Source organism: Chelonia mydas, chromosome 11, assembly GCF_015237465.2.
Source record: "Chelonia mydas isolate rCheMyd1 chromosome 11, rCheMyd1.pri.v2, whole genome shotgun sequence".
Classification (NCBI taxonomy): Eukaryota; Metazoa; Chordata; order Testudines; family Cheloniidae; genus Chelonia; species Chelonia mydas.
In genome coordinates this window covers 45,162,816-45,174,872 of record NC_051251.2, presented here as the reverse complement: position 1 = coordinate 45,174,872, position 12,057 = coordinate 45,162,816, and the positions used below count along the sequence as shown (strand labels likewise).

Here is a 12,057-nt window from a genome sequence, read left to right as displayed (position 1 = left end):
ATCCCCGTTTCTGGGATTGAGGTGGGGGTGCACCACCTGTGAATTCCTCCATTTTGAGTGAATGCTCCACTGACTGGTTCGGCTGGCTTTATGCCCTGGTACAATTCAAAGCAGCCATACTGAGATCAAGGATCTAGCCAGTTCTGTGTGTGATAATCTTTGTTTAGGAATAAGCTGAAGAGTCACAAATATATAGGGTGAAATCCTGACCTATTGTGGTCAACAAGCAAAACTCCCATTGTCTTCAGTAGGGCCAAGATTTTGCTCATAGTACCTAAGAGTACTGCATGATTTAATAGCCAACCATGTTTATTTAGAATGGAACAGTCCAGTGCAGCAGAGTAGAATATGCTACGTTCTGACATGCCACACAGCTTTCTAATGGAACAAATGGCTTTGTTTGTTTTAGAAGTCTGCAAAATTAGCTTTTTAGAGAAACAAATGACAAATATTTCCATGCTACCTACAGATAAAAGCAAATCACAGTTGTACAGCAGCCAGCACATTGCTTCTAAATGTAATGAGGGATGCTTCTTAATTTATTTAATTGCTTAAGCTTGACAAACAGCCAATACTAATAAATATGCACTGGTATTAGTATGGTGTTTCTAGGGTTCATTTGACTTGGAAATATAAATATTGAAAAAGAAACAAGTGGAACAGTACAGCACAGTGGCTGCCGAAATGAAATGGTATATGGAATGAGTATTTCCTCTTCTGAAATTTGTATTGTTCAGGAGCACATGCAGGACAAACGTTAGAGAGAGATAAATACTATACAGGTTAAAATTTGAACAGGTTATCATAAAGATATAGGCGCTATGAAGGTTAATTCAAACAGCTGTGACCTAACAATTTTAACAAGATCATTTCAGGTGAAGAGGTTAAAATACCTTTCTCAGTTCTAATTGTTTAGACACTCTTTTTGCCCTTTTTGGTATTTACAATACAAAGTCCAGGATGATTTGTTGTTGATTTTTAAGCTGTTTAACATGTAAAAGAGTTACAGGTGTAAATTACAGCTTTTCTTGATTAACGATTCATTTTCCTCTAAAATATTGAAAGTATTGTTTTTCTTTAACCACAAAAAGCTTTAAGATACACATCTGTTTTTTTCTGTTTCTAATTTTTGATCCACTACTGAATTCTAGAGACTCGAGAACAAATTCGTAGAATGGCTTTCATATATTATTAATTATAAATATTTTAACTGATTGAAAACATCAACTTTTTTGTGATAAGCTCCACACATGTGAACTACATGCATGGTAGTCACAATCTGTTTTATACATATTTTTTAAATGGAAAAATTTCCTTTAGTCATGAGGGATTTGAGGGAGAAAATTCTACTGAGGAAAAAAACATCTTAATTCACAGAAATGAAAATGGTGTACAGTCAATCCTCAGTATTCCAGACACACAAGTTAGGTGAGATAATATCTTTTAGTATATTAGAAATTGGTCCAGTAAAAGATATTACCAGACTTACCTTATCTCTATCATATCCTGGGACTAACATGACTGCTGCAACCCTACAAACAGCTCACTATTCTAGTGAGGAAGGCCCCAATCTCTCTTAGCCTTGTGCATACACTTAATTTCAAGGATGGTGAGTATTCCCATTGATGTCAGTGGGACTACTTACATGTTTAAAGTTAAGCATGTGTATAATGCTTGTAGGGTCTAAGAATGGAGCCTATTTCACAGGATGAAGTGCATTTATAATTAGGCTAGTGAGGTAATTAAATTGACTAGTTATGGTTTTATTCTTTTATATTATATTTAAACAATTTAAGATATTGGGCTTCATCCAGTCCCTGCTGAAGTCAGAGCTCAGAACATTTTTATTGGTGGCATGTTTTACTTTGATAACACATGCTGTTGATGTTGTGAGCTTGATATTGGAAAAGGGATTATGGGTAAATCATTGTACTGTGTATTTTGTAGGTACAACATCCCAGGACGAAAACCTCATAAACATTTCCACAGATGTGAAGTGAATGAAAATGTGTTGTCCTGTCATGTAAATTATTTACCCAGTTATTTACTAGCAATCATTTTTAGCTGAACTAGTTATTCTGGGAACTCTTCAGATATTTTTTCTGTATATCTCTCAACTGCATAATCAATATACAAATAAATCCTATATATTGACTATAAACTTTTTTTATTGTACACTTACATTTTTTGCAAGCTGTTTATAACTCCTAATATTGTGTGGAAAAATAAGTAAGTGGGGGTGTGAAATCCTGGCATGATATTAGGTCAAAACTCCAATTAACGGCAAAAGGGTCAGGATTTCATTCCAGGTTTGTATACTGTATGGCATGTTTAGGAGAAATCTTAAATACATCTGACATGTAGAAACACTTTAGTTCAAAGTATCTGCTTTTCTACACTCAGAGTGCGAGAGAGCATACATGTACAATCCTGTTAATACATATAATCATAAGACATTTCTTTGTGGATGATTAATAATGGAAATATTAGTGTTACATTCCACATTTTCATTTAGAAGGACAGAATGATTTTCATAGTCTGGCTTGTTTATTATGTGAAGTTGAGTTAGTTATCTATAATAGTGCTATAACTTATCTATATAGTTCCTTCAGTTTATACAATATGGTTATGCCATATGAAATGAATGCAGAGTTTGTTGCAGCAGTTATGTCAAAAAGGCAAAACCCTTCAGAACCTAATGAGATCCAAAATGTTTGGTGTGTCGGTTTCTCTAGTTTTGTTCCTATGCAAGGTCAGACATGGACTAAAATAAAGTGTTTCTGCAGATTGCCTTGCCTCCTGATTTTGGGGCAAGTGGACTTTCTACTAATCATATCCTATCCAATAGCCATTAGTAACCAATCTGGATGAATAGTCATTCCTACTGCCTTTTGAAATACCACCTTTGACAATTCTACAGGTTTTAAAGAGGTAGCCATGTATGTTGATGGAAGTGCTTCATATTCTTTAGATCACTTCATAGGTCAGTGGAAGAATTGACTGTTCCATTGATGTTTGAATAAGGTTTGAGAGGAATGAAGTCGATACAACTTCTAGACATCAAATTATGTATGCATCACAAAGGTTTTAGTGGTAATCATATTGACTCTTGAAGGAACTCATTCATTAATTAGTACAGTGCTTTGGGGATATAAACTGCTTAGTATTTTTCCTATTGTCAGTGGAAAGCAATGGAAGTGTTCTCATACACACTGCTGTTTTGATTCACAAGTTATTTTTAAATATAAGTTATGTTGCCTGGGCAGTGCTGCTCTCTCAGGATCATATTAATTTGCCATTTGGGAAATTCAGAGAAAGAATTGATCTTGAAATTCGCTCTCTCTCCTTTAGCTCTGACAAGCCACGATAGCCTAGTGGTAGCATATGGCAAGCACTAGCTTTTATTCTGCTGACTGTGTTTTAGGGGGAAAAATGGAAGAAAACCTGATAGATTTAGTCACATAGCATTGTGTTTGGGGTTTTTTTGCGGGGGGAGGGGGTTGGCAGAAATCTCAAAGTTCACCTTCCTGAAAATGCTTAATGCACTACTTCTAAAATATGGCTTTCCTTCAATATTCTGATACTTGCACCTCACCATTTTCACAACCCAATACAAAATTCATTTATTTGACTTAGCTTTCTCTTAGTAATCAATCTCTCTCTCTCTCTCTCTTTCAGATATACTCAGAGACATACAACACTTCCACTCACACAACTAAGCAAAAAAATAAACAGAAAATCCCCATAGCCTATAAATTGATCAGGGGAGGGAGGGAGAGAGAATTTCTGGTTTTAAGTACATGTAATTCAGATACTGTGGTGATGAGTCATATAAATCCGTAGATTTAGTGACCTGCAAGGGTTCACTATATTTGTATGTCATTTCTGGAAATATCAGCTCCTAATGAAAGTAGATAGTAATGGGTCATATTGCAGCAGGGATCCAGATAGTGGAGCATCATTTTAACAGTGATTCTGCTTTGAAGGGAAGAACCCTAATTGATTATTTTTAATACATATTTCATTAGATCATTAAAAATATGATTTACTTGAACACATCACTCTCCATATAGTTGTCTATAAATAAGTGTAATAAGGATTTAAAGGACTTCTTTGAGGGATGTCAGAGTCCTCAGAGGAGTAGATGTTGGCTCGGATCATTATTTTTTAGAGTCCACCTTAAAAGTCAAACTCAAAAAGATCACAAAGATGGACCAAAAAAAAGGGTGTTACAGCCATAGAGAAGTCCAAGCAGAAAGAAACAGGTCAGATTCCAGACTGCACTTCACAACCATACCCAGTGTTTACCAGGACCAAGCTGTTGAAAGGCAGGAAGACATATGGTCAAACTGGAGGAAGATGGTAGTCAAGACAACAGAGGAAGAAGTGGGCTGCCAAAGATGGCAGAAGAAAGATGAATGAATTACATCTGGAACATGGGCAGTTACTGACTAGCAGAAAGTTATGAAAGCAAAAAAGGAAGAGTGCAAGACAAATGCCCAACTCTTAGAGATGGATGCAAAATACAGAGAAAAGGATAAAGAAGAGTTTCAGGAAAGATAGAAATGTGTGGGATCAGTAGAAAACTGCAGAAGCAGCAGAAGCAGCGCAAAGGGGAGACTTGAAGCAGCTTCATAGAACAGTGAAAGACCTCTCAAGAAGAACCAGACTCTCTCAGGTGATAAGAACATAAGAATTGGCCCTACTGGGTCAGACCAAAGGTCCAGCTATCCCAGTATTCTGTCTTCCGACAGTGGCCAGTGCCAGTTGCCCCAGAGGGAATGAACAGAACAGATAATCATCAAATGATCCATTCCCCATCGCTCATTCCCAGCTTCTGGCAAAGAGAGGCTAGGGACACCATTCCTGCCCATCCTGGCTAATAGCCATTGATGGACCTATCCTTCATTAATTTATCTAGTTCTTTTTTGAACCCTGTTATGGTGTTGGCCTTCACAATATCCTCTGGCAAGGACTTCCACAGGTTGACTGTGCATTGTGTGAAGAAATACTTCCTTTTATTTGTTTTAAACCTGCTGCCTATTAATTTCATTTGGTGACCCCTAGTTCTTGTGTTATGAGACGTAGTAAACAATACTTCCTTATCTACTTTCTCTACACCAGTGATGATTTTATAGACCTCAATCATATCTCCCCTTAGTTGTCTCTTTTCCAAGCTGAAAAGTCCCAGTTTTATTAATCTCTGCTCATACAGAAGCCATTCCATACCCCTAATCATTTTTGTTGCCCTTTTCTGAACCTTTTCCAATTCCAATATATCTTTTGTTAGCTGCGGTGACCCCATCTGCACATAGTATTCAAGATGTGGGCGTACCATGGATTTATGTAGAGGCAACATGATATTTTCTGTCCTATTATCTATCCCTTTCTTAATTATTCCCAGCATTCTGTTCGCTTTTTTGACTGCTGCTGCACATTGAGTGAATGTTTTCAGAGAACTATCCATGACTCCAAGATCTCTTTCTTGAGTGGTAACAACTAATTTGGACCCTATCATTTTAAATGTATAGTTGGGATTATGCTTTCCAATGTGCATTACTTTGCGTTTATCAACATTAAATTTCATCTGCCATTTTGTTGCCCAGTCACCCAGTTTTGAGAGATCCTTCTGTAGCTCTTTGCAGTCTGCCTGGGTCTTAACTATCTTTAGTTATTTTGTATCATCCGCAAATTTTGCCACCTCACTGTTTATCCGCTTTTCCAGATCATTTATGAATATGTTAAATTAGGACTGGTCCCAGAACAGACCCCTGGGGGACACCACGATTTACCTCTCTCCATTCTGAAAACTGACCATTTATACCTACCCTTTGTTTACTATCTTTTAGCCAGTTACTAATCCACGTGAGCACCTTCTCTCTTATCCCGTGGCAGCTTACTTTGCATAAGAGCCTTTGGTGAGGAGCCTTGTCAAAGGCTTTCTGAAAATCTACGTACACTATATCCACTGGATCGCCTTGGTCCACGTGCTTGTTGACCCTCTCACAGAATTCTAGTAGATTGGTGAGGCATGATTTCCCTTTACTAAAACCACATTGACTCTTCCTCAACAAATTATGTTCATCTATATGTCTGACAATATTGTTCTTTCTTATAGTTTCAGCCAGTTTGCCCCGTACTGAAGTCAGGCTTACAGGCCTGTAATTGCTGGGATCACCTCTGAAGCCCTTTCTAAAAATTGGCATCACATTAGCTGTCCTCCAGTCATCTGGTACAGAAGCTGATTTCAATGATAGGTTACAGAATACAGTTAGTAGTTCTGCAATTTCACGTTTGAGTTCCTTCAGAACTCTTGGGTGAATACAGTCTGGTCCTGGTCACTTATTGCTGTTTAATTTATCGATTTGTTCCCAAACCTCCTCTAATGATACCTCAATCTGGGACAGTTCCTCAGATCTGTCACCTAAAAAGAATGGCTCAGGTTTGGGATGCCCATCAGGAACTCTCATGGACAGAAAATACATGAAGAACAAGTCAGATGATGGAAAGAACATTTCCATGCCAAATTAAACTGTCCAGAATCAATGATCATGCACTTGTTCAAGAGAAATGCCAATGCTAAGTTAGAAATAGAAGAGGGGCCAATAACACCCAATGAAATTAAATCAAAGGCCTCAAACAGGAGAAAGTTCCTTGGGTTGATAGAATTCAAGCAGAGGTACTAAAGGAGATGAAATTCTTACTGAGCAGTTACCAAGACACTGTAATGAAATATGGATGAAAGAACAAGTGCCACAAGACTAGAAAGATGGTATTACTATGGTGTTGCCAAAAAAGGTGATCTTACTTGGTGCACAAATTGGAGAGGTATTGTACTATTATCAAACCTTGGCAAAGTATGGACTACTAGGATACTGAATAGAATGAAGAAAGCAGTGGATGAAGCATTGTATGAAAAACAGGCTGAGTTCCATCCAGGTAGATCATGTTTTGAACAGACATTCACTCTTCGACAGATCACTGAAAAAGCTACTGCTTAGCAAAGCCCCATTTTCATCAACTCTATTGACTTTAAGAAAGTGTTCTATAGTCTCTACAGAGACACCCACTGTGGAATATTACTAGAAGCTATCAGATATCAGACAAGCTGCTCAACATAATACTTTATATAATAGAAGTAGATGTATAGTGTAAGATTGGATACAGGGTTGGGTGCGTGGTTTGATATTATGACGGGAGTTAGACAAGGATGTTTATCACCAATCCTCCTTGTATTAGCAAAAATTGGACTGAAAGTAAAGGCAGAGAAAACAAAGATTAGGAAGGTAGGAAATGGAACAACAGATGCAAAGGTGTGTGTGGATGGAAAAGAATTGGAAGAGGGTGGAAAAGTTCTGCTATCTGGGGAGCGTGATGACATTTGAAGATGGCTGCAATAAAGCGATTCATACAAGATTAGGAAAAGCAAACAGCACTTTTGGAAGGGTGAACACCATCTGCTCAAAGAGAGGTCTCCCCACTAAACTGAAGGTCAGACTATACCCTGCGATTGTACTGAGCTTGCTGCTGTACAGAGCAGAGATTTGGCTGATGGTGGTGACTGACAGGATGAGACTGGAAGCTGCCCATTACAGATGGCTGAGGAAGATATTATGCTTTTCGTGCAAAGACAAAATAACAAATGTGAGAATAGGGGTGCTGACAGAACAGGACATGCTAAAAATTTTAGCAGAGAAAGAGAGCTCAGATGGTTGGGACATGTACTTTGCATGGAAGATGGGAGACTTGCTAAGCAGCATTAAATTGCATACCTAAGGGAAGGAAGAGAAAGCGAGGAAGGCCAAGGAAGAGCTGGCAGAAGAGAGTGAGAGGATATTGAATGAGCTGGCATTATCTAGGAAGAAGTACTACAACTAGTGAGTAACTGTGATTGCTGGAGGAACTAGACTGCCTGATATGTCAGCGACACGAGGAACTCAAGTTTAAGGTAAGGACTCATACAAGACTCTCTTTTTTTTTAATGTAATGATCCTTTTCAGGATATAGGCAGTGGAGCTGAAGCAAACTTTATTCAGTCGGAAAGCCTGTTTTGCCTCTGGCTCAGAATTGTTTATATTTAAAAAACACTTTACTTCACTGTATTGTTCAAAAATATTTTTGACAATGTTCAAAAGTTCTTATTACAAATTAGTAAATGGTACTGAAAGCTTTACGGCCCTGAAAAGGGTCATAGATGTGTGCACAGTGAATTTTCATAGAATATGAGATTTAACCCATTTTAAACATCTCATGTCTGCTCATAAGGGTTCCAAGCCTTTAAAGGAAAAATCAGGTACATTGGATGACAATCTAAAATCTAAGGTGAGGATGACTGAGTGCACTATGATTGCAGGCTATGAATGAATTCAGCCAGTGTCTGCACAACCAAGGGGATGACTGTTGTCCACCTTGAAGGTGTGTTCTAAATTCCAACAGTTGCTTTGATGATCTGGCCTGATGTTCTGAAAATGCAGCACTAAAAGGAGAAAAGAAAACTCAGAAACCCCCCCCCATTCCTTCAGAAGTTCCTATTCTGCTACCATCCCACTTATTTGCACCTTCTGCAGGCAAAAGTTGCCTTGAGTGGTGGTTATTACAATGCAAAGCAACCCCAAGAGCTTGTCTATGCTGGCACTTTACAGCACTGCAGGGGTGTGAAGAAACACCCCTCTGAGTGCTGCCAGTTTCAGTGCTGTAAAGTGGCAGTGTAGATCGTGCACAGCTCCCAGTGCTGGGAGCTATTCCTCTCGTGGAGGTGGGTTTTTTTTAATCACGCTGGGAGAGCTCTCTAATATTTACATATAATATGTATTATTCTAATAAAATGGGAAGCACTCTGGATCTTCAGCTAGGATTTAAAAAACTGATTTCATCCCTTAGCTTTTCAGAGTGGTGTGAAAACCTCCTGCTGAGGACTAATATTTTTTGGCAAAGTCTCTGCCTGTTTCTTGAACCTGATGATGTAACTGTAGATAATTATTGCAGCTGGAGTCAGAGCAGCAGCAGCAGATGAACTAGAAAAAATAAGTCACATGATAGACAGAACACCAGGAAACAAGCTTGTCGGAAATCTTGTTGGTTGTTTTTAATTATTTTAATCCAAACACCAGATATTTCTTTTGTAGCATATATCCTAAGAGTAAACGTGGAAAGAGTTTTCTTAGTTCTTGAAGCCATTACAATAAAAAATATGGTAAAACAGTGTTTAAACTAGCAGGTTGAGGTGGGTGAATGAATTTGCAAGAAAGATCACTTATTTATGCCCAAGATTTACTACTGATTTAAAACAATCTGACACAGTAAAATGTCTGCATCCTTAATATGCTAATGAAATGATAAACATCTGCTAAATTTATAGTGATAATGAACATTGTCAGCTATATCTTTGTTTTGCCAGTATTCCTGCTTGGTTCATATTTGCATACAAATTTGATTGGGTGACAGTGGGACTGTGTTTGACCTTTAGGCGGAATTTTGGTGCAAGTCTGTGTTCCATTCTGCTTGATCTGATGACTCTTAAGTGAAGAGGTTCTAGCTTTGTCACTTTTGGTCATCTCTTCCTGCTAATGTTGCCAGGGATTTTTACAGGGAGGTTGGGTGGAGGGAGGACAGTCAATGGGCCTCTATGACTTGATTGGCAGGGGTAGTAGAGGAGAAGGATTTTTAAAGTCAACTGTGGGGTGAGGGGAGTGAAAATAGTTGAACACAGGTTTATGGGGAACTGCCTTCACTAATCAAACTGTTGGGTGCATGTTTTATGTAAATTCTGTAGAATCTATGAATCCATCCTGGTATCCTGAAGATATTCCAGATTTAATTACTCTGACATCCCATATCACGGACTGCACAAATTGCAGTGAGGCTTCTGGTATATGTTGTGATAAATTTGATATATCAGTAGTCAGCCAGGATGTACCAAGAAGAGTGCACAGAGATATGGAAAAAATAGTGAAAACTTATTTCTATGATGAATATTCGCCACAGCCTGGTTAGAAGGAATGGGAGGTCAGTCATTACAAAAACTCAGCCTTAATTTTAATTTTAGTTGTAACTGAAGCAATATTTATAAGTCTGGCTAAATCAAAATATATAAATATTGTTTTATTGAAGAATTAAATTGACAATGGCTGGAACATTACCTAATTAGAAGCACAGTGTGTAATTAAATACACTGTTGCAGTGTGAATACAATACTGAGTTCTGTGTACCTAATATATCAGAATCAGCTAGTAGAAATACAGTACAGTCAAAGGATAATTCCTTTGGTAAATCTCTTGATGCGCTATTATCCTGTTGATCTATTTTTTCATTGCAGATCTAAGGAAGAGGCTGTATGTGCATTAGACTGCCATTAGTTTTTTAGTGTTTATGAATTCACGCGAATAAGCTCTAACCTACAGTTAATTAAACACAACTCTCAATGAGTTTCACAAGTCTATGCAAAATATAAAATCTTACAGATTTCAAACAGTATTTTAAATTTTGCAAATGATGGGGTTGGGAAAGGAGAAAATGTAGGATAATTTTATCAGGATCAGTCTTCCTCTCAAGAAGGAATGTAACCAGCCTGGTGGGGCACTGCTGCAATCTTGTGTCCATCCCTTCTGTGACCCCAGGATTTACCAATGCATGAATTGGGGAGGATTGTGGTCTGTAATTAATCTAATAGACTATAACATTACATTCTTACGCAGTGGCTGAAACTAATATATTTACCCTCTCCTATTCAGTAGTATCTACAAAGGACCTGTCTTGGATGGTAGACTATCTAATCAACCCAGGTAACCACAGCATCACAACATTCAATCTGATTCTCAAATATAGTAGAATGGATTTTAAATGGTGTCTATGAACCTATGGTTGTGAGATCAAAAGAAGAGGGAACAAATGCATTGCCTTTTCTGAATGAAGTTTCACTCAGTGTCCCACACACAGATTCCAAATGCACTGGGACAGATCTACTTAGCAAGGCCCTACAGACTGCCTGGCATCTCTCAGATGGGTGTGGGTGAGTGGTGAGGTTTGATGAGGAAGAGAGAGTTGCACTTGTTGCTCCATAGTCTACTTCCTACCTCATTCTAAAAGGCCCAGGGACCCTGCATGGGGAGCAGCGTACACTACTCACTCTCCTTGGGACCAGAGAAACATCTAACACAGGACTGCTCTCCTCCCCATCACTGATTAGCCATTGGGGAAAGGAGGAAGAAGGTAACTGGAGGGCTAGTGGTAGGAGCAGTATTAATGGAGAGGCAAAGAATCTATTAGATGGGGACAAGGGAAGCTAGTAGGAGGAGAAGGCAGATGATCAACTGGCTGCGGTGATTGCAGAGCAATGGATGAATTGACTGGGGCTGTGTGGTAAAAGGATCCATTGAGTGGTTGTGGGGAAGAGGATGGATGTGGAGCTAAGGATGTGATCAATAGGATTGCAGGGAGGGGTGGGATACTTTTGATTAATTTACCTGATGAGCTGAGAGGCTGCAGGGGGTGTGCAGCATAGATGATGAGTTGGGCAGCTTCAGGGGGGAAAAGAGTGGGTTTGGGCAGAGACTGGTTTGGCAGCCCTGAGGAGGAGGAATGGTGGGTAGGGAATCAATTGACTGGAAAGCCTTGGAAGGGTTGAAGGGCAGTGCATTGTTTGTGTTAAATGTTTAATTTACAGTATCTAGAAGTCACTTGACACATTAATTGAAGAATATTTTGCAACCCCAAATAGCAGAATGTAAATCCAATTGTTACAGATTTGCATTTGGAGCTCCAGAAATAACATTTTTAAAGTAAGGTATATAATGAAAAAATGTCTAATCTGGGGTGTGAATGCCCTCTGTTTTAGAAGAAGAGCAAGGGAAGGAAGCAGGGGGACAAAGAGACAGCTTTGGTGACATAAGCTCCCTGGCAAATATACAGAATTCCCACTGGAAAATCCAGCCAGAGATTAGACCGAGAGTTGCCTTCTCCTGCCCTCAGAGGGTGAGGAGAGGGTGAGGGGAAGGGAAGTGTACAGCAACAATGTGGCTTTGCTGTGAACCATTCTGCAAAGAGGGAGAGCATGACCCT

At 38.8% G+C, this 12,057-nt stretch overlaps 1 protein-coding gene across 12 annotated transcripts in view; it reads left to right on the top strand.

Moving 5' to 3' along the window:
* The window catches only part of ZNF385B (zinc finger protein 385B), a 300,973-nt gene that overhangs the window by 199,972 nt on the left and 88,944 nt on the right, over window positions 1-12,057 (top strand). For 3 of the 12 annotated variants that reach the window (XM_043525343.1, XM_043525342.1, XM_043525344.1), the window contains exon 3: window positions 10,731-10,781. The exons of 5 other annotated variants lie outside the window; for them this stretch is intronic. In XM_043525343.1, the coding sequence (XP_043381278.1) occupies window positions 10,731-10,781 (51 nt within the window). Of the gene's footprint in view, window positions 1-7,124; window positions 7,949-10,730; window positions 10,782-12,057 lie in introns of those variants that run through there. 4 more of the 12 variants (XM_043525346.1, XM_043525345.1, XM_043525347.1 and 1 more) reach the window with 4 other exon arrangements.